The following is a 23597-nucleotide window of genomic DNA, read 5'->3' on the forward strand; positions in this document are numbered from 1 at the left end:
ACATAAGACACATTTTTGGTAGTAAGAAAATGGGCAAGAAATTATGTTTGTAAGGAAGCAGATAGGAAAATGTAAAGATGATGTATGTTGACCCACAAGGAGCCTATAAAAAACAATTGAAATGTAGTTTCTGACCATTTGTTAAATACCACTATGAATCCCACACCATGTATCCTCTTAATCCATGTCCTGAAACAATATGAAGACCTTGGGCTCTGCAGGAACCCTTAGTGATACTCTAGATTTATGGAAAGGGAAAATTTCTTGTTTGAATTTGTATCTGGTGGTCAAGCCTCTGTTTTTTGAGGGAGGAGTGTAGCCTAGTAGTTAACAGGCTATACTTTGGAGCCAGGTTATCTGGTGCACTGGTATGATTGTAGGTGGTCATGTGACTTCCTGAGCCTCATTCCCTCAGCTACTGAGTGGAGACAGTGATCTTACTTATAGTGTTATCGTGAGGATGGGGTTAATTTATGTGAAGTAGCTAGAATAATGTCTGGCATTTTGTTATTGTTATTATTGAAAAAAAAATCTTCACACACAGTATTATCCATATTACATGAAATCTAGAAAATGGAGAACAAATCACCTTGCCACAACTATTATCATGATTACTTCTTTTGAGTCATTTTTAAAATATTTTTTACTTAGTTGATACCATTGTGTATAAGTGATTTTTATATCTTGCCTTTTTTTAAAACAAAAAACTTAACACATATGATATTTGACTTGATCTTTACTGCTAGACACTTGACTCACCATTTGTCTCTTAAAAAAAATGTCTCAGTAGAAATTTAGGGTCTTAAATGTTTTGTTATTGTATGAAGTTCTTCATAAGAATGCTTCTCAGAAATGAAGACTGTTATCTTTTGTGATTTAGTACACATTTCTAAATTGCCCTTCAGTTATGTGGTAATAATTTGTAATGCCAGTTGAAATACAGGTGTGTGCCAGTTGAATTGCATTTTCACTAGAGTGGAGTGTTAAAACAGTCTCATTATTTGAAATGCTAAGAACATTTCATAATGTTGTATCTTTGATTAATATCACAGCCAGAAGTGTAAGGAAGGGCAGCCTTCTTTGATGAAAACAAAACTTCCAAGTGGCCTTGGAAGGATAGACCCTGACTTAAGAGACAACAAATAATCCCATCTCCATTTTTGGACCGATAAGGAAAATTTTCAAACCTCCCAGTAGTAGATAAGTTTTTTGGTAGTATTAGAAATAATAGGACAATGAGAAATCTGCTTTTATGTGCCCATAATTTTTAGCTCAGTTTGTGTGTGTTTCTTAAATTCTTTTTGAGATTCACACCCCAAAGCCTAGCTCAAGTTTTCATGCTATAGCCTTTTCTCCCTAAGCCTGTACCTGGCACTCCGTGCTTCTGCTGTCCAAAAGTGGTTTTGGCAAGTCAAACGTGCTATACTGCCTCTTGTCTCTGGGCCTTTGCAGATGCTGTTTTCTTGACTGGAAGAACACTCTTGCCTTTCCACCTCCTCGATTTATTGCTATTCATCCTTCAGGTCTCAATGTGCCCATTGCTTGCTCCAGGAAGCTCCAGAAAGGCAGAGATCATGGCTATATGAATCACTTTTGTGACTTTAGCACCCAATAGGCACACAAAATTTTTTTGAATGAATAAATTTTAGTTTGTAATTAAGTCACTCAATATCAAATCTCACTGTAAAAAGTTTTAGGAAAAGAACATTTAGAGCCTGATGAAATGATATCTTCTTTTCCCTTCATTTGGAAATATTCTTAATAAAGGGGAATATACAAAATGTACTATAATTGGTTTAATCTGGAGCTGGAACTGAGCCAATAGATGATGAAAGCGGTGCCTGTTACTTTCTCTTCTCAACTGTTACTTCCCTTGCTGCTGCTGTTTTAATTCCTGGCAGTTCCAGTTTTGAGTGTCCACACTGAAAATGTTCTGTCCTCACAAAAAATTGTGTTGACCCTGAGGACAGTTGAGTCTTCTTGGTTCTTAATGCTCAAGTGAGAAGCACTCTTATTTTAATTGCATCTTAATTGTTTTCTATTCTAAAAAGAAATGTAGCAGAGACAGTGACTATAGAGGCTAATTTTTTGACTTTAGTACATTGTGTTAACGTGGTGGTTTGTTAAATCTGTAGTATATTTCCATGTGTTGTAAGGCCAGGGTTGCTGGCTTAGTACAAAGCATTCAGTCAAATATAGGAATTTATATTTAATCAAGATTTTTGTCACTCTTCCCCACATACATGAATTTGGAATGATTAACAGTTGTTGTGCATAAGAAAGTCTGAAAGGGGCCATTTTTTCAGGCCACATATTGAGGAAATTACACTAAAATAGTGTCTTTTTCTCCCTTCCCTTCCTTTTTCCCTCTCCCCTTTTCCCTCTCTATCCCCTCCCTCATCCATATCTTACTCAGACCTAAGCTCTTTAACTATAGGAAATCTTTATATTACATCTAACTTGAAACATGATATCCCTGTGCCAGAAATATTTATCTGAAACTAAAAGACATGCCATTGTCTTTGAATGAAAGGCATTTGGAAAAAAAAAAAAAATAAGGAAGGGCATATAATTAAGGTATTTATCATGTGCCATCCTTTGAGCTTGCCTGTTTCCCCCTAGTAAAATAAAGGAGAATAAAAGGGTATTGGAGAAAGGAATGCTTTTGAACAAGAGAGGATGCAGTTTAAATGCATGTATCATGCTAACCCTCTGGAGCAAGCTACACAGGAAAATTTTCAACTTTGTTGTAAAAGCTTGTTTTCTGTTTCTGTGCTTCAATGTTTCTGTTTAAAACAGTAGTTGATTTTCAAAACTCATTGACAAATGGTTTTTAAAATCACTACTAAATTACTTCATCTGCTTCTGCCATATAAGATTGGAGTTACTCTTTTTTAATACTCAGTGGACTGTGAAAATTGAACTCTTAATCTGTTAATGATTATAATGAATTAAAAACATATGAGGGTAGCCTCATCCACTTTTGAGCTGCAGGATGTAGTTACCTCCCTTGTGTGCAAAGCTATTATTTTTTGATACCTGTGGTTTTAAGGTCCTTCATTCTGGATCATTCAGAAGACCTGAAAGAGACTAGTATGTTGATTCTTTAAATGATACCTCTTCTCTCCATGCTGTTGGCTGCACTGCTTTATATTCTGTCATCGAGATGACAGTAACAATTTCAAGTACACTCCCAGCTGCCCCTTTCCTCTCTACTGTCTGGAGTTGGCTAAGTTTATAACATGGCAAATTGCTTATCAGCCAAAATACACTGTATTTCAGTATTGTCCTACATCCATCCAGTGGAAGAATTGCCATATTTATCATTTCTTGCCTCCATTTTTTGGGAAAGGGAGATTTGGAGCTCTTTAGTCCTTCTTCCCAAGGGCCTTTCTTGATAAAAGCTCGACAGGAAATTGTGTTTGTAACCTGGAGAATGTCAATATTTTTGCCATACTTAATGATAAAGTTAATTTCATTAGTCATCATTTTGTTAAAATAGCTCCAACCTGGAGCAGCTACTTTGTCATCACAATTATTCCTTAGAACTTCCTTCTGCTCCACAAAAAGGAATCAATCCTATTAACGTAATCGATCTTTCCCATCTGCTGCTGTGTCAGCAATATGGGAAATTTTTTAGTGAACAAGACTGATTATCTGATATTTCATATTAATACATGATCAGAATGTAAGTCTTTTCCATCATAAACATCCTTTGTAGTTTCAGTAGAATTGGAGTACTAAAATATTAAGAGAATTTGATAAATTTTAATAATTCTTGCTTTTGAAGTTGATAAACCCTGAGACTTCAGGTACCAAAGGGTTTAAATGTATTTCTAAAGCATTTTATGTGCAAAAACCATCATACAGAGTTGTTTTGACAGTAAAAATTTTAAGACAGCCTAAATATTTCCGAAGAGGAGGTTGGTTAAACTGTGGTAGGTTTTTTAAATGGAATTTTATGAAGTTATTTGAATATTGCTTATGAAGATAATGGAAAAATGGCTGTGGTTGAAATCTGGTAGGTAAAAAAGCAGTACAAAAATAAACGCACATCTATCCACTGTATGAAATATTACATCATTTAAGATGTGTATAGGAAAGGTCTTGGCAGGAAATATATCCCACAATGCTATCACTGGCAGACTGTAGATTATTTTCCTTATCTCTACTCCTCTTATATAATTTTTAAAAATTAGTACTCCTTTATTTATTTATTTGAGAGAGACCATGCAGGTGGTGGGAGGAGTAGAGGGACAGAGAGAGAATCTTAAGCAGGCTATGAGCTCAGCACAGAGTCTCATGTAGGGCTCGAATCCACAACCCCTGGGATCATGACCTAAGCTGAAATCAAGAGTCAGACGCTCAACCAGCTGAGCCACCCAGGCACCCCTAATACTCTTTACTTTAAGAGGACTACTCCTGAAACCATTATTAGCCTACATGTTAACTAATTTGGCTTTAAATAAAATTTTAAAAAAATTGGGAGGAAAACTTATAAACATCTTTCAAACCCTATGTAGATTTCTTTTGAAAGCATTTGCCGTGGCATAGTTATCTTGTTCACTTATTTAGTAACTCACCAAGTATTTTTTGAGTACCTGCTAAGAGCAGTGTTCTGGGCACTGAGGGATTAGCATTAAACAGAATGGTAAGGTAATGGACCTATATTCTAATAAATAGTAAATCTTAAGATGCTTAGAAGCATACCCTTAACTATTATATTAAATCCAAGCCTTGTTGCCAACTTTAAAGGACATTTCTTGATTAGTAACTTAAAGGATGTTAAAAATTCCTACATAGATTTTGTAGTCAGGTTTTATAGTAATATATTTTTGTCATCTTGTATTTTATAGCTCCTTATTAATTGAAATCATTCTATATAAATTTCTATGAATTCTCTCAACATTTATATATGTAATGGTAGGGGCCCCAAAAGTGCATATCACCATATTTTCTTTTTCTAGCAGTAACATTTATATGATATTCTACTTGCCTGCCTATATTAAATTGTAAGATTTTTGACAGAAGGGATATATCTGTCCAGTTCATCATTAAATAAATAATTGTTAATGAATGGTGATCTTTGCTAACATTAAAATAACTGTACTGGGAGGCAGACATTTAGTTTCTTAGTAGAATAATTAAATGTAAAAACATCCTATATTAACTTTGAAACAAACAAAATGTCCATTTAATACTTTTTCTTCCCCTGTTATCTTCTCTCTCTCTCTCTCTCATTCTTTGGTCTGTATTAGGTGTCATCAATCTTACAGAAGAAGTGCAGTGGATCAAAGTCAATACAAACATGAATGGCTATTACATTGTACACTATGCAGATGATGACTGGGAAGCACTGATCAAACAGTTGAAAACAAATCCTTATGTCCTGAGTGACAAAGACCGAGCCAACCTCATCAACAACATCTTTGAACTTGCAGGGTAGAGTGTGCTTGGTTTGGGTTTGTTCATTTTTAAACAAGTGTTATTGTGGGGGGGAAAAAAAACTTTAGAAAAACAGTTCAAAAGAACTGGCATATATTGCCTGTTAGGTATAATTCATTTTGGATGATTGGGAAGATATAAAATACAATCCTTGCCTTCATTGGTGTTACAATCTGTATAGAAATGTCAGCTACAAACATATCGAACAGTTAAGTAACAGTTAAGATTACAATATTAACAACCAGGACACATGTTTGCTGAATATATTGATCTAGGAGTTCAGGATTTGCTTTATTTCATGAGAGAATTCTTTTCAAGCAGCTTGGTTAGTTCTTACCCACTGGTTTGAGTGATGTCTCTGAGAGTTGGGGCCTTCTTATTTGGTTACAGCTTGCCTCCCAACTACTCTGTGCATTACAGAATCCCAAAACCAAGTGTGGTCGTGACCGTATGTGTTAGATATCCTCCAGATAATAAGAGTACCAGCTTAGGTGGTTAATGGGTCTAGAGACACACAGAATATTCAAAAGTATTATTTTGGACTGCTCTTGACCTTCTTTTGGTTCATTTTTTATGAAGTAACTATATATCATCTCAGCCATCATTGTTATGATTTCTCTTATGTGGTTAATTTTTAAAATGCACTCACCGTAAATTCACAGTGGACCTTGACTTAACGAGTTTGACAAATTTCCATACAAATAACAAAATATTTTCTTTTTGATTCAGATCCTCTTTATGCCACTTGCTCTCACCTGGTAAATATATGAAATAAATAAATAAATTAATTAATTAAATAAAATTAGTACTCTTCATCTTTTCTCATCTAAGACACTGACTTATGTCTCAGTAGCATGACTCAGTAGCAATTTATAGGTAACTTAGGGAATAAAACCTGAGCTATTGTTTATCTTTCTCATGAAATGTATCTTTAACCTTGGGTCACACACATGAACTTAATCAAAGATAATAATATTTAGTCTAACTTTACAGAATGCCACTTTAAGCTTACATTTTAGTTCTTGAAGACTCACCATCTATTCCTGAAGTTTCTCAGCATGTGTATAAAGTTCATCTGCTTCTCTCAGCATATTGACTTTTCTGTTCTTTTACCCTTTAGCCTAGGCAAGGTGTCTCTTCAAAGGGCCTTTGATTTGATTGATTACCTTGGAAATGAGACCTATACCGCCCCCATCACTGAAGCCCTGTTCCAGACAGGCCTCATCTATAACCTCCTTGAAAAGCTGGGACACATGGATCTGGCCTCAAGAGTAGTGGTGAGTCTACCTTATTGCCAACTTGTCTTTGTTGCTTGCCTTTAATGTGTCATTCACAGTTCTAGGCTGTAAAGGCAGCCGGTCACGTTCCCTTTTCTTCACTCTACTAGTGGTGAAATCTTTACTTTGAATCAAAATGGCATTGCTTACCAGGAAGAATTGATAAAGGCTTAGCGTGACATGGTATTGTTTGACTATCAAAATACAGCCTTCTGACACTGCTGCCAAAATGAGATCACATGAAAAGAAAACTCTCTTCAAATCTCAGTTTATTTCTATATAATAAATGCTCAAAATGGGTCCTTTTGCAATGTGGTGTTCCCCACTGATTTCCTAGTGGTCATTATGAAATGACAGTTATGTTTGTATTGAAGAATATTCTGTTTTAGGAGTCCTTACTGATAACTGTCTTATGGATGATGATGCTGGTGGATAGATTTATCTGCAGAGCACTAAAGGAATCTTGGTAGTGGTGACTGCTTTACTTTTTTAAAACCAGTTTCTTGATCTTAACAGTTGCTGGTTTAGACACTTTAAATATTAAACTGTTGACAGAGTCTTTAAAAGCTTGGGAAGGAGAGATAAATTCTTTGTTTCATCTTGCTCTCTGAATCAGCACATTCTGACAATAAGGTTTGCTTTATGAATCAGTCAGGTTTGCCAGGGCCCAGACAAAAGGAATCTCTCAGAAAAAGGAAGAAAGTATTAGAATAGAAATGAGAATTTCTTTTAGGGTTTTGATGTTCTTACTGGTCAAAGGAATGGGTTAGATTACATCTCTCTCTCTCTCTCTGTGTCTCTGTCTCTTTCTATTTTTCTCTCTCTCTCTCTCTTTTTTTTTTTTTTATTATTAAAAAAGAAACAACCTCCTTTCTGCCTCTTACTGTTCTGCACTTCCCCTGTTATGAGTTCTCTCATCACAGTGACGGGAGGCAGTACATGGCTGGTGGGCCATATGGAGCTTGAAAAGTACCCTTCTTCCCAAGTCTCTGATCTGACCCTAAAAGAGCCATGACTATCCTTACCCATAACTGTAATATGTAAGTTAGATGATTTCTGAGGTTTTTTCAAACTGTTAGGATTTTTATCATTCTTCTATATCATAAGGCTATCTATCACCATCGTTAATAAAAACCAGAGTCTTCAGAATGTGACTCAGCACATAGTGTTACTCAATAAATATTGAGCAAATGAGGAAATACACCAGAAACTGGTACATTTCAGTGCTTGTTTTATTCTGCACACCATGCTTAGTGCTTAATGTAGATAACCTTGTATAATCTTCACACAATGCCAGATAGATACTTCTTTTATTTTTTAATGTTTATTTTTGAGAGAGACAGCATGAATGGGGGAGGGGCAGAGAGAGAGAGGGAGACACAGAATCCCAAGCAGGCTCCAGGGTCCAAGCTGTCAGCACAGAGCCTGACGCTGGGCTAGAACTCATGAGCCACGAGATCATGACCTGAGCTGAAGTTGGACGCTTAACTGACTGAACCACCGAGGCACACTGCCAGATAGATATTTCTACCCCCGTTATACGGATGAGGAGACTACTTAACTTCCCCGAAGTCATTTACCAAGTAAATTTTAAAGCTGAGCTTCAAACCCAGATTAGTTCCACTCTCAAACCCACCATTTGTATTATATTGCTGTATTTTAAATTAATTTGTATTCTAGCAATGTCTCTTTCAAAAGATACCTTTTTGTTGGAAAGATCAAGGCTGTTTCTTTCCTATCATTTTTTTAATTGAGATTTTAAATTAAAACAGTTTGAAAAACTTGTAGACCATGTGTTTAAGGTTTAAAATGACGGACTTACATCTAGTTCCTTGAAAATAAAGTTGTCAACTTACTATTTGAGATTTCTTTTATATGCAAAATGTTAATGACTTTTTTAATAGTATTTGTATGAATTTTCAAGAAGTATGCAAATAACATATTGATCTCTTTAGGGCTCCAACACCGACTTTCTCCTGTTAGCATATCAAAGAAATTGGCCGTTTGTTAGCCACTTCAGCAACCATAGCTGGACATGTGCATTGTTCACAGTTTGCAGCTATTATGAATCACAATACTATGAATATTCTTATACACATCTGTTGTGAATATCTGTATGCATTTCTATGGGCTGTGTCTGAAAGTGAAATTGCTGACTCATAACATATTCGTAGTTAATACTGTACTATCAAATCGTAGTTCGACATTATAGCACTTTGTGCTCCGTCAGCAATGCATGAGAATTTGAGTTCTGTTCTGGCTCTATATCCTTGCCAACACTTCGTATTAATAGTAAATCTTACTCCCTTTAGCCATTTGGTTGGGAGCATAGTGGTATTGCAATTTTGGCTTTAGTTTGTATTTCCCTAATGACTAGTGAAGATGAATTCCTTTTGATTTGTTTAATGACCATTGGAGGTACACTTTTGTTAAATGCCCAAGTCTCTGATGTTTTTTCCATTGGATATTCTGTCTTTTTCTGATCCATTTGTACAGCTCTTTGTATATTCAAGAGATGAGTCCTTTGTTGCTCTTGTACATTTACAAGTATCTTCTCCCCCTCTGGCTTGCTTTTTCAATCTCTTAATTATGCTTTTTGATTAGCGTAAATTCTTAATTTTAGTGTATGAACTCTGCCAACCCAAGGATATTCTCCTTTGTTCTCTTCTGGAGACTTTATTATTTTACCTTACACATTTAGATCTATGATCCACCTGGAATTGATTTTCGTGTATGCTGTTAGTGAGACACAAAGATTCATGTTTTTGATACAGCTATCCAGTTGGTCCAGCACCAGTGTGCTTCATTGTATACAGAGATTTTTCTCTTATTGAGTTTTTATAACTACTTTTGAGGTTATTAGTGCCATATCAAATCAACACCATTTGGGGTAGTTTTTTTTAGTTTCCTAGGGCTGCCATAATAAATTAGTAAAACCTGTTGTCTTAAAACAATAAAAACATATTCTCCCACAGTTCTGAAGCTAGAAGGCTAAAATTGAGGTGCTGGGAGAGCAGATTGGTTCCTTCTGAGGGAAAATCTCTTCCATGCCTGTCTCCTAGCTTCAGGTGGTTGCCAGCAATCCTTGGCACTCTTTAGCTTATAGATGCATCACTGTAATTTCCACCTCTGTCTTTACATGGCATTCTCCCTTTGTTTCCGGGTCCAAATTTCCCTGTTCTTATAAGGGCACCAGTCATTAGATTAGAGCCTACCATAATTCAGTATGACCTTACCTTAAATTGGTTAAGTCTGCAAAAACCTATTCCCAGATAAGTTTACATTCAAAGATTCTAGGCAGACCTGAATTTTGGGGGTGGGGGAGGGCACACTATTCAACCCACTATAGGTAGCAATAAATAACTACATACCACTCGTGTTTTTTGTTTTTGTTTTTTTTTTTTACTATTAAAGGATAGTGTTTGGTAGTGAATATACCATAAGAGTTAGCAGAATATTCTTGAAGCTGCCCAGCTAGTTAAATTTCATGTTGGCAGAAGCCATTCTTACACCTGCCTCTCTCCAGTCACTCTGTTGAGAGCCTAGTGTCAGAAAGCACTTGATACTTACCTCAAGCTATCTCTATGCTGTGAACATAGGTGCTAAACTCAATCTAAGAAGTTAGACATTTTGAATATTTTCTTACTGTCATGCTTGAGTAACTCTGCGTCTTCATCCTAGATGATAGTTTCCTGTTTGCTGGGCAGGCGTGTGTTTATGAAGAACATACTTCAGGGTGGGGTCCAGAGGACTGATGCTTAGAGGGCAAGAGCAGCCTTAGTGTATATGTGTGAGCCTGTGGGCCCTTTTACTGCTGTAGATGTCGTACACTTGACTGTTAATTAAAGGTCAGGTTAGCTTTAGGTCATCAAGAGGGAGAAACTGTCTCTGAAATTGTTATTCCATTCTTAGGACATTCTGATGCCATCAACACTCTCAAAATATGAAATCTGACACTATAGTTGGAGATTAGAATGGCGGGCATTTCTGAGTTCTTGGATCCAATCCTCAGATAGTATTTGTAATTAATACTGGTGTCTAATTAATTTTTTATGTTGTCACCAGAGCATTGTATAAATATATTGGTCATTTTGTTATTTAGACTGCACATGCCTACATAACACACACCTCTGAATCACATTTAGTGATGTATGCTGTGGTATGGTGGTGCATAGAGTCTGGAGACACTTTTCAATTGTGTCAAATTGTTCACATCTGATGTTAACATCTGATCCCAGCCATATTCCTGTTTCATCGCTTACAAGTCTGTCATTCTTTTACATATGAGGGATTGTTGGGATAAACCTTTTGCAATAAAAGCTGACACTTCACATTTAAGAAGCTCACTTGACCCAAGAAAGAACTCCCTGGGCATATCAGTATAAAATTAAAGCAGTAAATCACAATGTAATACATAGTATAAGGGCCGCCGCCATCTTTCCTGTCTTTTTTATTTTTAAAATCATTTTGTGTTACTGTTCTTGCATTTTATTGCATACTCTGTGTTTGTAGCTTGTCTAACCCATCTGGTTTGTTCTCTTCCCACTTGCCATTTTCATTTTATGAAATCAGGGGATTGGATTCTATTGTTTAATGAGTTTAAATTTAAAAAAAGATAATTTAGAACCATGGAAAAACAGATTCTAGGTTTGAAGTACTTGCGATATGGTTTATTAATATTAAAAATATAACCTGGATTACTTATAAAACTAAAACAGCAGGAATTTTCTGAACACAGAATTATTTCTAAAATAAAATCTTTTGCTCTATTATGTTATCATTTGAAATATATGTAAAGTCAACTATTTGAGAAATTCATCTTAACTATTTGGTATCAGAAATAATTAGTAAAATTGTACCCTATAATTCCAGTGGAGTAACTGCTTAGGAACTGGCCTTAGCATCTTCTAGAGTCAGGGTTCCCTTGCTTCCAGTGCTTTAAAGTACCTTTTTTCCCCTACTGGTTTCTTTATGTTTTAGTAAACTCTTATTAACATTGACATTTTTCTCCACTGAGTTTTTTAAATAGTATTTCAAGCATGTAACTTTTTTTCCCCCCTCTGATTCTTCCTTTGTATCTACTTGACAGTTAGGAGCAGTTTTTAATTTTCTTGTATTCTTTATTCATTTGGGATGGTTTGCTATCAAGCCATTGAGAAAGGCCACTGGGAGACAGCATGTCCAATGCAGCCATGTGTATACAATAGGATCTCCTGCGTTGCTTTTATGTTCCTTGGATTATCAGTCAGCATGGCAAGTATTTTTCCACTTCATGTCCTCGCAATGATTCACAGGCTTTGTTACTCACACATTCCACAAGGTGTCTGTTCTCTATTTCATTGCTTTTGAAGCAAGCAAAAGTAAGTTGACATGTTATCACAAATGTGGAGTCCTTCTTGCACAGATTCTTCTTTTCATTCTCATAGCTCCACAAGAGACTTACTTATGGAAGGTCTGCTAAGAAAATGGCCTCAGCAGTTTAAAACTCTCCAAGTAGGATTCATTTTAGGTATTAACACTGGTACTCTGGAAGAATATGATGCTCTGTGAAGAACTTGAACTTATTTTCTGGGCTGTAAGAGTGTTAAAAACCAATGAATCTAACATACAGGTGTTCACCATACTATTCTTGTTGCTTTACTATAGCTCTGAAAATTTTTTAAATAAAAAGTTGAGGGGGGTTGGGGAAATAACTATAAACAACTCTTCTTTCCTGCAGGCCTCATTTTCTTGCCTCTTTGTTTAGATTAATTTGTTAGATCATCAAGCTAGTTGATATTTTAAGTATTCCTTTAATATTGGATTCAGAAGCATTTAGACATGTACCTATCAGTAAAGAAGCACATTTTTCTCACATTGCTTTATGGGTTTATGGATTTAAAGTCATGAGGTCAGAAAGTTTCAACTGGCTTCTAGCAGTGGCTATAGGTGATACTTTTTGGCAGGAAAAATCTCACTGAGTACACACAGAAGAAATTCTCCTTACCGCATAGAAGTAATTCTTTTTTTTTTTTAATGTTATATAATTAAGAGTCCCCGTTGGCTATAGCAGCCTATGAATAGCCTTTCTTATTGAATGGTTTTGCCCCAGTTGTACTTAGGCTTCATGTGTCATTTGATATTTATTGGGTAATAACTATGCCCCCCTTTTTCTCCTTGGGTAAATGTTGGGGAAAAAAGATCTTGCTGTCCTGATTTTTTCTGGTTGTCCTAATTATTATTAACATTTTTTCTCTCTAGGCCAGGGTATTTAAGTTACTTCAAAGTCAAATCCAACAGCAAACTTGGACTGATGAAGGCACCCCATCTACTCGAGAGCTTCGGTCAGTCCTGTTAGAATTTGCTTGCACCCACGGCCTAGAGAACTGCAGCACTGTTGCCATGAAGCTCTTTGATGATTGGGTGGCATCTAATGGAACTCAAAGGTGACATGTGCTTCTACTCCGATGAACTCTCTACTCTTTCTTAAGTTAATATCATATACTGAAACCAGGATCTTTTCATCCTGAAGTATAAATGTTATAAAACCAAGTGTTAATGTAGGTGATTTCTATGCACTTGTATTGTCAAACAAAATTTTTTTTTCAAATTGTATTAAAATACATAAAACATACCATTTACTATCAACATATTCTAAGTGTGCAGTTCCGTAGTGTAAGTATATTCACATTGCTGAGCAGTGAATCTCCAGAACTTTTCATCTTGCAAAATAGAACTCTTTACCAAAACAAATCTCCATTTTCTCCAACCCCCAATCCCTGGCAGCCACCATTCTATTTTCTCTTCTAAATACCTTATGTAAGTGAAATGTACAGTATTTGTCTTTTTGTGACTGGCTTGTTTCACTTAACATGGTGCCCTCAAGGTTCATCTATGTTGTAGCACGTGTTAGAATTTCCTTCTTTTTTAAGGCTGAGTAATCCTTTATGTGTATATACCACATTTTGTTTCCTCCATTGATAGACACGTGAGTTGCTTCCACCTTTTGGCTTTTACAAATAATGCTGCTATGATCATAGGTATATAAATACCTCTTTAAGACTCTTTTAGTCCTTTGAGATGTATACCTAGAAGTGATGTTGCTACATCATATGGTAGTTCTATTTTTAGTTTTTTGAGGTACTGCTGTATTGTTTTCCATAGTGGTTACTCCAGTTTACATTCCCACAAATAGGGCATAAGAGTTCCAATTTGTTCACAACCTCACCAACACTTGTTTTCTGTTTTTTGATAGCACCCATCCAAATAGGTGTGAGCTGTCAAACAAGTCTGTTTTAATTTAGGAATATAACATAACAGAAGAAACGTTTTTGATGATGACTGGTTTTCTCCATGTTCCTTATTTTGCACTATGGAAATAGATTCAAGCATCAGATGAAAGTTGGGGTGGGGGATTTAGATGACCTTTCCAGCTCTGAGATCTTAATAAAGGCAGAAAACTGTGTTTCTTCCCCTCTTCTCACCACTCTTCCCACACTTGCTGCTGTATTTCCACCGTGGAACTTACCACACTATATCGCAATACATTTATTCATTCTGTACGTTGCAATAGTCCCTGTGTTCCTGCAGGGCAGAGAGTGGGTCTCATTCTTCTTCCCGTCCCCAGTATCCAGCCAGTTGCCTGCCTGGTTTTTGTGGATGCTTAGTGAATAATTATTGCATTAAATTAGATTGATATTCCTTATAATCACACTGCCAGGAAAGTAGCAGCCAACTGAATTAAATATTTGCTTGACTATTAGTTGTAAAGACTCTTCTTTTACCTGCTCTGACTCCAAAAGCGCCACTAGTCAATTCCTTGCCTTTGTATTCAGGATTTTTTCTCTTGTTTTTTTCATATTTATGTACCTCTCTTACAGCCTACCTACTGATGTCATGACTACTGTGTTCAAGGTCGGAGCACAAACTGAGAAAGGCTGGTCATTCCTACTAAGCAAGTATGTCTCTATAGGCTCTGAAGCAGAAAAGAATAAAATACTTGAGGCTCTTGCCAGCTCCGAGGATGTACGGAAACTTTACTGGTATGAAACCACCCAAGGAATATGATATATAGAAACTAAAAGCATAAAAGCATTGTGCTTCTAGGTTGAGGAGCTCATTTTCTCTGGGATCTCCCGTTTTCTACCTTTACTTGTGGGCCAGACCTGACTTAGAAGGTGTGGGGAGGAGCCCGCATGTGTTGGGCTTCATCTCAGGGATTGGACCTGTACAGATGGATAGAAAGTGCTTCGCCTGAAAGAGATTGGGAGATGCCAGAAATCACAGTCCCCTTCTGCTTTCTGCTTAAAAACTTTTTGATCCGCCTGACATGTTGTCTTTGATTCCACAATTAGTGCTTCTTTTTATTTATTTATTTTATTATTATTATTATTTTTTGTCAAGGCATTGCTCTGTCCAAGCCATCATTTTGAAAATGCAGACACTTCAGTAAAAGGTGACATGTGAAAGCTTATAGGTTATACATTCATGTGGATTTGTCAGACCTTTCCTTTTTAACATTCAGCTGATGAAAAGCTAGCGATGGTTGTTTCACATGGGGGAAAGAAGGGCAATAAGTAGGGCTTCCTGGGAGGAAGAGCAATCAGTGTCAGGGTAGAGGCACTGTAAATAACTGAGAGAAACAGGAAGGTATCTTGAAAGTCATCAGCAGGAAGGAAAGGAAAAGCATGTGGGTCTCATTGCTTCTCTTGTATAACTTTGCTCAGAGAAATCCTAATAGTGTTCCAGAGATATTCTTAGCAGCTGCCCAGATCCACTTTCCATAGGATACACTGTAAATAATCATTTTCTTTAAAGTAGTAGCCAGCCTCTGACTCAAGAAAGCAGAGAAAAGTTGTGTATAAATTAGTAATTTTGTTTTAAAATAGTAGTGTTTTACTAATAAATTTCCATTATAAAGTATTTAAACAATACTTAAGAACATGGAATAAAATGTGAAAGTGTCTCTCATCTGACCCTTCGCTTACATCCTTATTCTCTCTTCTCTGTTAACAGTGTCAGTCCTGGTCTGGGTATTTACATATTTAAACATAGGTTTATACTATACCCAGTGCTCTGTAACATTCTTTTTAATTCTTTGACAGTCTTTGAGATTTGCCATGTGAGTTCATAAAGTTTATTTCATTTGTTTTTATGGCTACACGGTATTCAATAGTATGGCTCTGTCATAATTTATTTAATCCATCACATGTTGAGGGGTATTTGGGTTTTTCCTCCTATTAAAAATAATTCTGCAGGGGCACCTGGGTAGCTTAGTCAGTTAAGGGTCCGACTTTGGCTCAGGTCATGATCTCACAGTTCGTGAGTTCGAGCTCCATGTCGGGCTCTTTTCTGACAGCTCAGAGCCTAGAGCCTGCTTCGGATTCTGTGTCTTCCTCTCTCTCTGCCCCTCCCCAGCTCGCACTCTGTCTCTCTCTGTCTCTCGTCTCTCTCTCTCTGTCTCTCGTCTCTCTCGTCTCTCTCTCTCTCTCTCTCAAAACTAAATAAACATTTAAAAAAATTCAAAAAGTAATCATTATGCATTCTCTTGGGAGTATGTGTTTTCCCACTATAAGCAGGTATTACAGCATGATACATGAGAACTGCATTCATTTAAGTACCAAGCTTTAGAATTTATTAGCTACGGTACTATGACAATTTTACATAACCTCAGTTTCTTACTATAAAATGGAGATAGGTAATAATTACCTATTTCAAGCCTTGTGTCAAGTATTTAGAACATAATATAGTACTTATAGAGTATCAATAAATGTTAGCTATTAATATTAAGGGTGTATTCTGCAATGTATCTTGCTTTTTACATCAAACAGCCCGATTTTTTAAGAGTAGGTGCCTGGGTGGCTTAGTTGGTTAAGCACCCAACTCTTGATTTTGGCTCATGTCATGATCTTATGGTTCATGAGTCTGAGTCCCACATTAGGCTCTGCACTGACAGTGTGGAGCCTGCTTGGGATATTTTCACTCTCTTTCTTCCCCTTCCCCACTTGTGCTCTCAATCTCTCTCTCTCTCAAAAAATAAACTTTAAAAAAGTAGTAATATACCTATCTACTCATATCAAAAAAGGTTTTTAACAGAAAAAAATCCAATCTTCAGGGTTGTAATAAATTCTATTTGAATTTATTTCATAAATGAGCTTACTACATCAAGAACTGTTTATTATTATGTGACAGTATATTTAAGTCCTTATCTCATTGGTGAGTTCTCCCTTTATTTAAAAAAAATGACAAATTTTCAGTCTATTGATCAACCTTAGACTGACCCAAAACTTACATCCTTTAAACTGCTTCAGAACCTTCATTAGGAGAATGGTACTAATTTTAAGTTCAGTGATCACTTCATGATGAATAATTATTTTGGAAACCGAATCTGCTTTGCTCTCCAGGTTAATGAAAAAGAGCCTCAGTGGAGATATCATCCGAACGCAGAAGCTGTCATTTATCATTAGAACAGCTGGCCGACATTTTCCTGGGCACTTGCTGGCATGGGATTTTGTCAAAGAGAACTGGAATAAGCTTGTGCAGAAGTAAGTGTCTCAGATAACTACTAATTTTTAGTATTCTCCAGTTCTGCATTTAAAAATGTTCTCAGTGTTGTATTGATTCACAAGATTTAAGATTTGCTGTGAGAGGAAAAATGCTTCACTGACAGTTGAACTGAAGCGCCCAGAAATTTCCACCCTTGTAAATGTCATTCCATAATGTGAGGCATTAACGGTGGTGCTCCATTCGAATGCTAATTAAGCCCAACCAGGCTTGACACTTAGTCACTTAGCTTCACATGGCCACGGACTATTTGAGAATAGCTCTTGGGTTATGTGTTTTGAAAAGTACCACTTCATTGCCAAAGAATCAGTTAAGAATTCACACCCACCTCAGTAGCACATGGAGCATTTAATTTCTTTTAAAGTAATAATAGATTAAATGGATTAATAATTTATCTGGGTATCCTTAACTCCTGCCTTTTTCTGCCCAGCTTTTCGTCCTACTGACAGTGAGTGTATGTAGGATTACTCCTAATACACTGAGCTTCATTACCCTGGAGCAGGATTTCACTTTGCCTTTGGCCTGTGTAATTTATAGTAAAGTATTTCCTTTGCACTCAAGAACTTTGTTTCCCAACAGCTGCCTCATTTTTTTTTCTCTCTTTTTGCTCTTGTATTTGTGTTTCTTCAGGTTTCATCTGGGGTCCTATACCATACAAAGTATTGTTGCCGGGTCAACACACCTGTTTTCAACAAAGGCACATTTGTCTGAGGTTGGTTGTATAAAATGTTAGGGAGATCGGGTAATCCTTTCCTCTTAGGCTACTTGGTTTAAGTTAGGTGGTACCTTCTCATGCCAATTCCTGCCCCTCCTCTCTGTCTACTGTGGTCAGTGCTAGTGATTCTGCATTGGGATTACTTTCAAAAGGTGAATATTCAACAATGAGGAAAAATTCTGATGAGAAAGAATTTGGATTCCATTCTCAACAATATTCCCTTCTCTTCCTGATACAAATAATTGTTTATAATTTTTATAAAGTTTTTTTATTTATTTTGAGAGAAAGAGAGAGTGCACGAGCAAGGGAGGAGCAGAGAGAGGAGAGAGAGAATACCAAGCAGGCTCCACATTGTCAGCGCCCAGCCGGAAGCAGGGCTCAGTCTCACCAACCATGAGGTCATGACCTGAGCCGAAACCAAGAGTTAGACGCTTAACTGACTGAGCTACTCAGGCACCCCACAAATAATTTTTTTTAATTAACCAGCATATACAAAGTTTCTTTTTAAGTGGTAATAAAATTGTTTTAAAAAATTTCATTACAAGGGTAAAACTGGACATTAATTCCAACTTTAGACTACTTCATTTACTATTACTTGGCTTTTTTTTTTTCCTATTTTGAATTGGAAAAATTCATCCTTGTGGGAGTAAGAGGAATTCATTTCTAACATTACTTCAGATTTCACCATACTTGATCAGAAACTTGGTGTAAATACTTTGAATATTAAAGTACTTTTTGTTTCTACTCCTTTCAAGACATCAGTATAGCCATGACTAAGTTAAAGCTTATTTGAAAAGGATATTCAGAGTTACCTCTGATTTACTATTTACTCTTCTTTTCTTCTTTTGAAATACTTCTGCATGCAACTTACAGGTCCAGGCGTTCTTTGAAAATCAGTCAGAGGCAACCTTTCGGCTTCGTTGTGTCCAGGAGGCCTTGGAAGTCATTCAGTTGAATATCCGATGGATGGAGAAGAACCTTAAAACTCTGACGTGGTGGCTGTAGCATGCACACCTGCACCTCATCTTGTCGCCCATTCAGAGAGCTTGTTAACTTGGGCTCCGCTGCTTTTGCAAAAAGCCAAGGTGAAGCCAGAACCGCTGCCAAGTTGTTTGCACTCTTAGGAGTTCTAGTTAGCTCAGGGCCCGTCTGTACTTTTCATCTGTCTTTTTCGAATTGTCTTTGGGAAGTATGTAGTTATTTATTATAAAATTATATTCGCCTACATGCACCAACATCTACAAAAACAGTAAGTAATTTTTCTACTTTGAAGATAAAGAAATAGGGGGGAAAAATCTGTTTTGGCCTTCTGTTCTGTTTCTCAGTATCCGGAAAATACTGACATGGTGAAACAAGCAAAGATCTACCATGGGAGCCATCATCTTTGCAGGCTGCTGGTTTGTCAGCCATTTGTTGCTTCTTATTGATAGATGTTACTTGAATGTGGTACAACACTTGGCTTCAAATACTATGGTAATGAAGTCGATGAATCATACAACTGTTAGAAAACTGATCTCAGGTGTGCAGACCTACTTTGATTTGAGGTTTTGATTAACTCTTTATTTTCTGAAAAAAAGTTTAAATAAGATCTATAACTTATATTTTTTTTTCTGCAGAACAGCCAGGTGCTACAGAATTTTTAAATTTTTGTTGTATTGAAAAACTAAGTAATAAGGGCAAAAGATTAAAATTTCCAAATATTTAATAATTATTTTTTCATCTTTTAGGAAAATGTTTCAAACTGAGTTAGCTTTAATTATAATTATTTTATTTATGAATTCTCCAAATCTGTACACCTTTACCACTCCCTGCCATAGATATACCTTATGTTATAAATAAGTATGTCTACATACATGGCAAGCATTTTGTTACTACTGGTGTCTTTTATCCTGACTTTATCACTATTACTAAAAATAATTTGTTTAAGTTACCTTTGACATTACCTGATCATAGACACTTTCTCTGTGAATCATACTCATGTAGATTTTCATGTTATATGGTAGGGTATATTAGAAGCATAGTAGAAGCATATTTTAAAATAGGGCCTTTGAGAAATTGAGCATTTTTATTTGAAGTTCACCATAGTACCTTAAAGGAATAAAGAGAATGTGGGATAGGAGTAATTTGATTCAGATTTAATATGGTGGGCTTTGAATTTTTTCTACTGTCAAAAACAGTACCTTTTTTTAGTTGAAAAATCAGTGGTTTTGTTTTGTTTTGTCTTTATCATGGCCAAACTAACTGATTAAAAGGAACGGCTGAGAAAAGAAAGAAAGAAAAGGGAAGATGTCCACAGCTGTGTGGTATTTTCACTCCTTGCAAAGGAGAAATACTGTACTTGAATTTTTTGAGCTATGCAGACTTCATACTTAGATTGTGGAGTTTCTTTGATTCTTACGGGAAAGACTTTCTTCCTAATAATTTTTGAGTACTTTATATTTTGTTTGAAAACATCTTGTATGTACGTAAAAAGAGTGAATACCCATTTTCAAGCACTTAAAACACTCCACAGAATCAATGGGAAAGGACACCTTTTTTTTTTATTTTAGCAGGTATAAAGCAAAAAATATGTGGGATTGTGTATAAAATTATATTTTACTTTATGAAAATATTTTTATATAACAAGATTTAAAATGCTAGCAAGCTAAAAGCTAGCTTTCTTTAGTCCTAGTGTGTTTTCCCCCAATTTAGTCTTTTCTAAACATTTACCTCTGGTTTAGAATACAAAATCTTATATCCTGAGAATCACAGAATCCTCTAAAGATGTCTTATTGAAACTGGGGTGATCGTAGGTTTTTATTTGTCTTGTGCTTCCGGAAATGAATGATAGTTTAGTTGATATGGGAAGTTGGTGTGTTTTTATATTTTTAGAGTGGGGAAACATATTAAACTTTGAGGGGTTTTTTGGTTGCTGGTTTTTTACCATATGTTATATTACTAAATTCCACTTTGATACAGAATTTAAATTTTGCTACTTCTCAAAATCAGTTAAGACTTTTCAGTTTTACCTGCCCATCTTTACATGGCTACTGTAATGTATGTTAACTCTGCATATGGCAAATCCTGTACCGAATTATAGCATCTTTCCTGAGTGTGTGTGTGTGTGTGTGTGTGTGTGTGTGTGTGTGTGTGTGTGTGAAGGAAGAGGGTGATGTTTAAATACTTATCAAAACATGAGCTAAAAAAGAGGTAACTTGTAATCCATTGCTATCTTTGTATTCAAAAGCTGTTCATTCCCATGATACTGGATCTATACTGGTTGTAGTGTTATTTATAGGCCTCACCTCAGTTGTTTGTAGTTTTAGCAGCCCTCCCCTCACATTTTCCCACAGGATTCCATAATTTGTAATGTTAAGCTAACCCATCTCTGTATGGCACTTCTAAAAACTATCTCTAAGTCAGGAATATAAGGTTAAGTAACCAGTAGAACATGTTACATAGTAAGTATAACTAGCTTTTGAAGATTATATTACCCCAAACCTTATCTTTGCCCCTGCATCTTGTAGAGCTCAAATAGATGGACGCACAGCAGTCACAGCACGCTTGTTTATGTAAGCACATAGGTCCATGACAGTTAAGTGCTGGTTTTCAAGTATTATGTTCATTGCAGAGAGACGATCTACATGAATGTAATGGAAGGGGCACATCCTACTAGGTTATTAGGAAAGGTAAAATTGGAAATCTGGAATTGTAGAAGAAAAACGTATGCTTTGGAGATCTGGAAATAGAAATCCAAGGAGTCTAGTTTGTTCCCTTAATAGCAAGAGATTGGATACATTAAACCACAGGTGGGGTCAGCTTCCACCCCAGGCTTGTGCCTTCCTGCATCTTCTTGTTTTACATAGAGATCTCTTTAAGTTAAGTGTTGCTGTTATTTGTGAACTTCTTACCAGCACAGCTTCCACTTAAATGTTAATACTCTTTGCCATTCATGTTTTCATTTCATTGAACAAGAGCTGTCAGCAGAGTTCTGGGTACATAGAGGATATTGTGCTGCATCAGTCTCACTGGGTACAGAGCAGAGTCCCTTCTGAGCATAGCAAAATAAGGAATGAAAGTTACGTGCTGAGTTTGTTGGATTATTGGTAGCCTGTTACTGAGTTGTATTTTAAGAGTCTATGCAAACTAAAGCACCTGGACCCATAATCTGCAGTTGGACTGCTGAATTCACGTAACCCCGATTCGTTTCATGGGATTGTGCAGCTCAGGACACATACCATCACCGAGGACAGCATTTTCTCAGCTGAGTCTGCAAAACAAGAATTTCAAATTCTCTGCAAATCTGAATTTCATACATAAGATGCAACTCTTTTTCTCCCCTTTGCCTTTGTCATTTCGTTTTTATTGGAATTAACTCTTTTGTAAAGAGCTTCTTCTCTCCCCCCTCTGACACTCCCATTTGTACTGTTTTGTTTTTTATTTTTTGGGTTCTTTGTCTTTTTTTTTTTTTTTTTGCATTCTTTTATTTTACACTTCATTCTCTGCATTAGTAAGTACTAAATTAAAAGTGGCAGTCCAAAAGTATGATAAGTTTCCTCTTCTCCCTTTCCTTATTGCCTACATGTTCAATAGCTAATAAAATAGTTGATTGATTTCTTTGAGTGGCTTTTTGGGGGTATATACTTTTTTTTTTTAATGTGCATATGTGGTTTTGATATGTTTTTATTTTCTTTCACTTTGTAAACTTTTTCTGATAGTGAAATTCTGTCCTGTGAAAAATCTCTTCCACCTGCCCATAATTGCCTGTGTGGGCAATAGGTACAGAGTAGTTATGTGATGTTTCTTTTTTGGAAGTTGATGGTGATATTGAGGGGAGAGCAGAGTATGTTCTTTTTAAAAATGTGTACAAGATGTTTTTGCTGCTATCTTGTGGGTGTCATTTCATTTTGCACTTAATTCATCTTTCCCATGGATATGTAAATATCTAATGAACTGTGGAGGTCCAGAAGTAGGACACATGTCCCACTTACCCCTCTCCATATTGCCTGCATGGACAGTAGCTAATAGAGTAGCTGTGGGTGCTCTTGTCTTGATCTAGTCTTGGGGGCTCGGGCTTGTATATCGTTCTTTCAGGTGTGTGTGTGTGTGTGTGTGTGTGTGTGTGTATATGTTATGCTACTTTTTTACATTTCATTTTTATATGTCCCTTTGCATGTATGCATATATACTTAATGAAAATTGAAGTTCAGAGTATGACAGATTTCCTCTTTTCTCTTTTCCTTATTGCCTCCTTGGGCAGTAGCTAATACTTTGTTTTGTTTTGTTTTGTTTTTGAGGGGGGATGGGAAGTAGGGTATGTACTTAATGTATATAAATAAGTTTGCTACTACTTTGTATTACTTAATTCATTTCGTACTTTGCTCTTCTCAGAGGACATTAAAGTACCTAATGAGACGTGGAGGTCCGGATGTATGACAATCTCCTCTTGTACCCTTCCCTTATTGCCCATGTGGGCAATAGCTAGTAGAATAGTTGTTGGAGTGGGGTTTGGGGGGAGGGTGGGGGTGGGGACAGGGATGTGTACATGTTGTATATACCTGTTTTTACTACCAAGTTGTATTATTTCATTGGGTGCCCACACTGGAAGGTACCCAATGAACCATGGAGGTCCGGATGTA

The 23597-nt window shown here is 36.3% G+C and overlaps 1 protein-coding gene across 5 annotated transcripts in view; it reads left to right on the forward strand.

Annotated features, from left to right (window-relative positions):
• The window catches only part of LOC122223115 (leucyl and cystinyl aminopeptidase), a 101203-nt gene that overhangs the window by 66227 nt on the left and 11379 nt on the right, over window positions 1-23597 (forward strand). For 2 of the 5 annotated variants that reach the window (XR_006204057.1, XR_006204055.1), the window contains exons 11-17: window positions 5259-5442; window positions 6566-6722; window positions 12963-13147; window positions 14582-14743; window positions 17105-17245; window positions 17895-17976; window positions 18853-19064. Coding sequence is in view for 2 of the 5 variants with exons in the window: in XM_042944264.1 (XP_042800198.1) it covers window positions 5259-5442; window positions 6566-6722; window positions 12963-13147; window positions 14582-14743; window positions 17105-17245; window positions 17895-17976; window positions 18853-18984 (1043 nt within the window). In the remaining 3 variants the exon portion in view is untranslated. Of the gene's footprint in view, window positions 1-5258; window positions 5443-6565; window positions 6723-12962; window positions 13148-14581; window positions 14744-17104; window positions 17246-17894; window positions 17977-18852; window positions 19229-23597 lie in introns of those variants that run through there. The other 3 variants (XM_042944264.1, XM_042944273.1, XR_006204056.1) reach the window with 2 other exon arrangements.

This window comes from Panthera leo, chromosome A1, assembly GCF_018350215.1.
Source record: "Panthera leo isolate Ple1 chromosome A1, P.leo_Ple1_pat1.1, whole genome shotgun sequence".
In the NCBI taxonomy this organism is placed as follows: Eukaryota; Metazoa; Chordata; class Mammalia; order Carnivora; family Felidae; genus Panthera; species Panthera leo.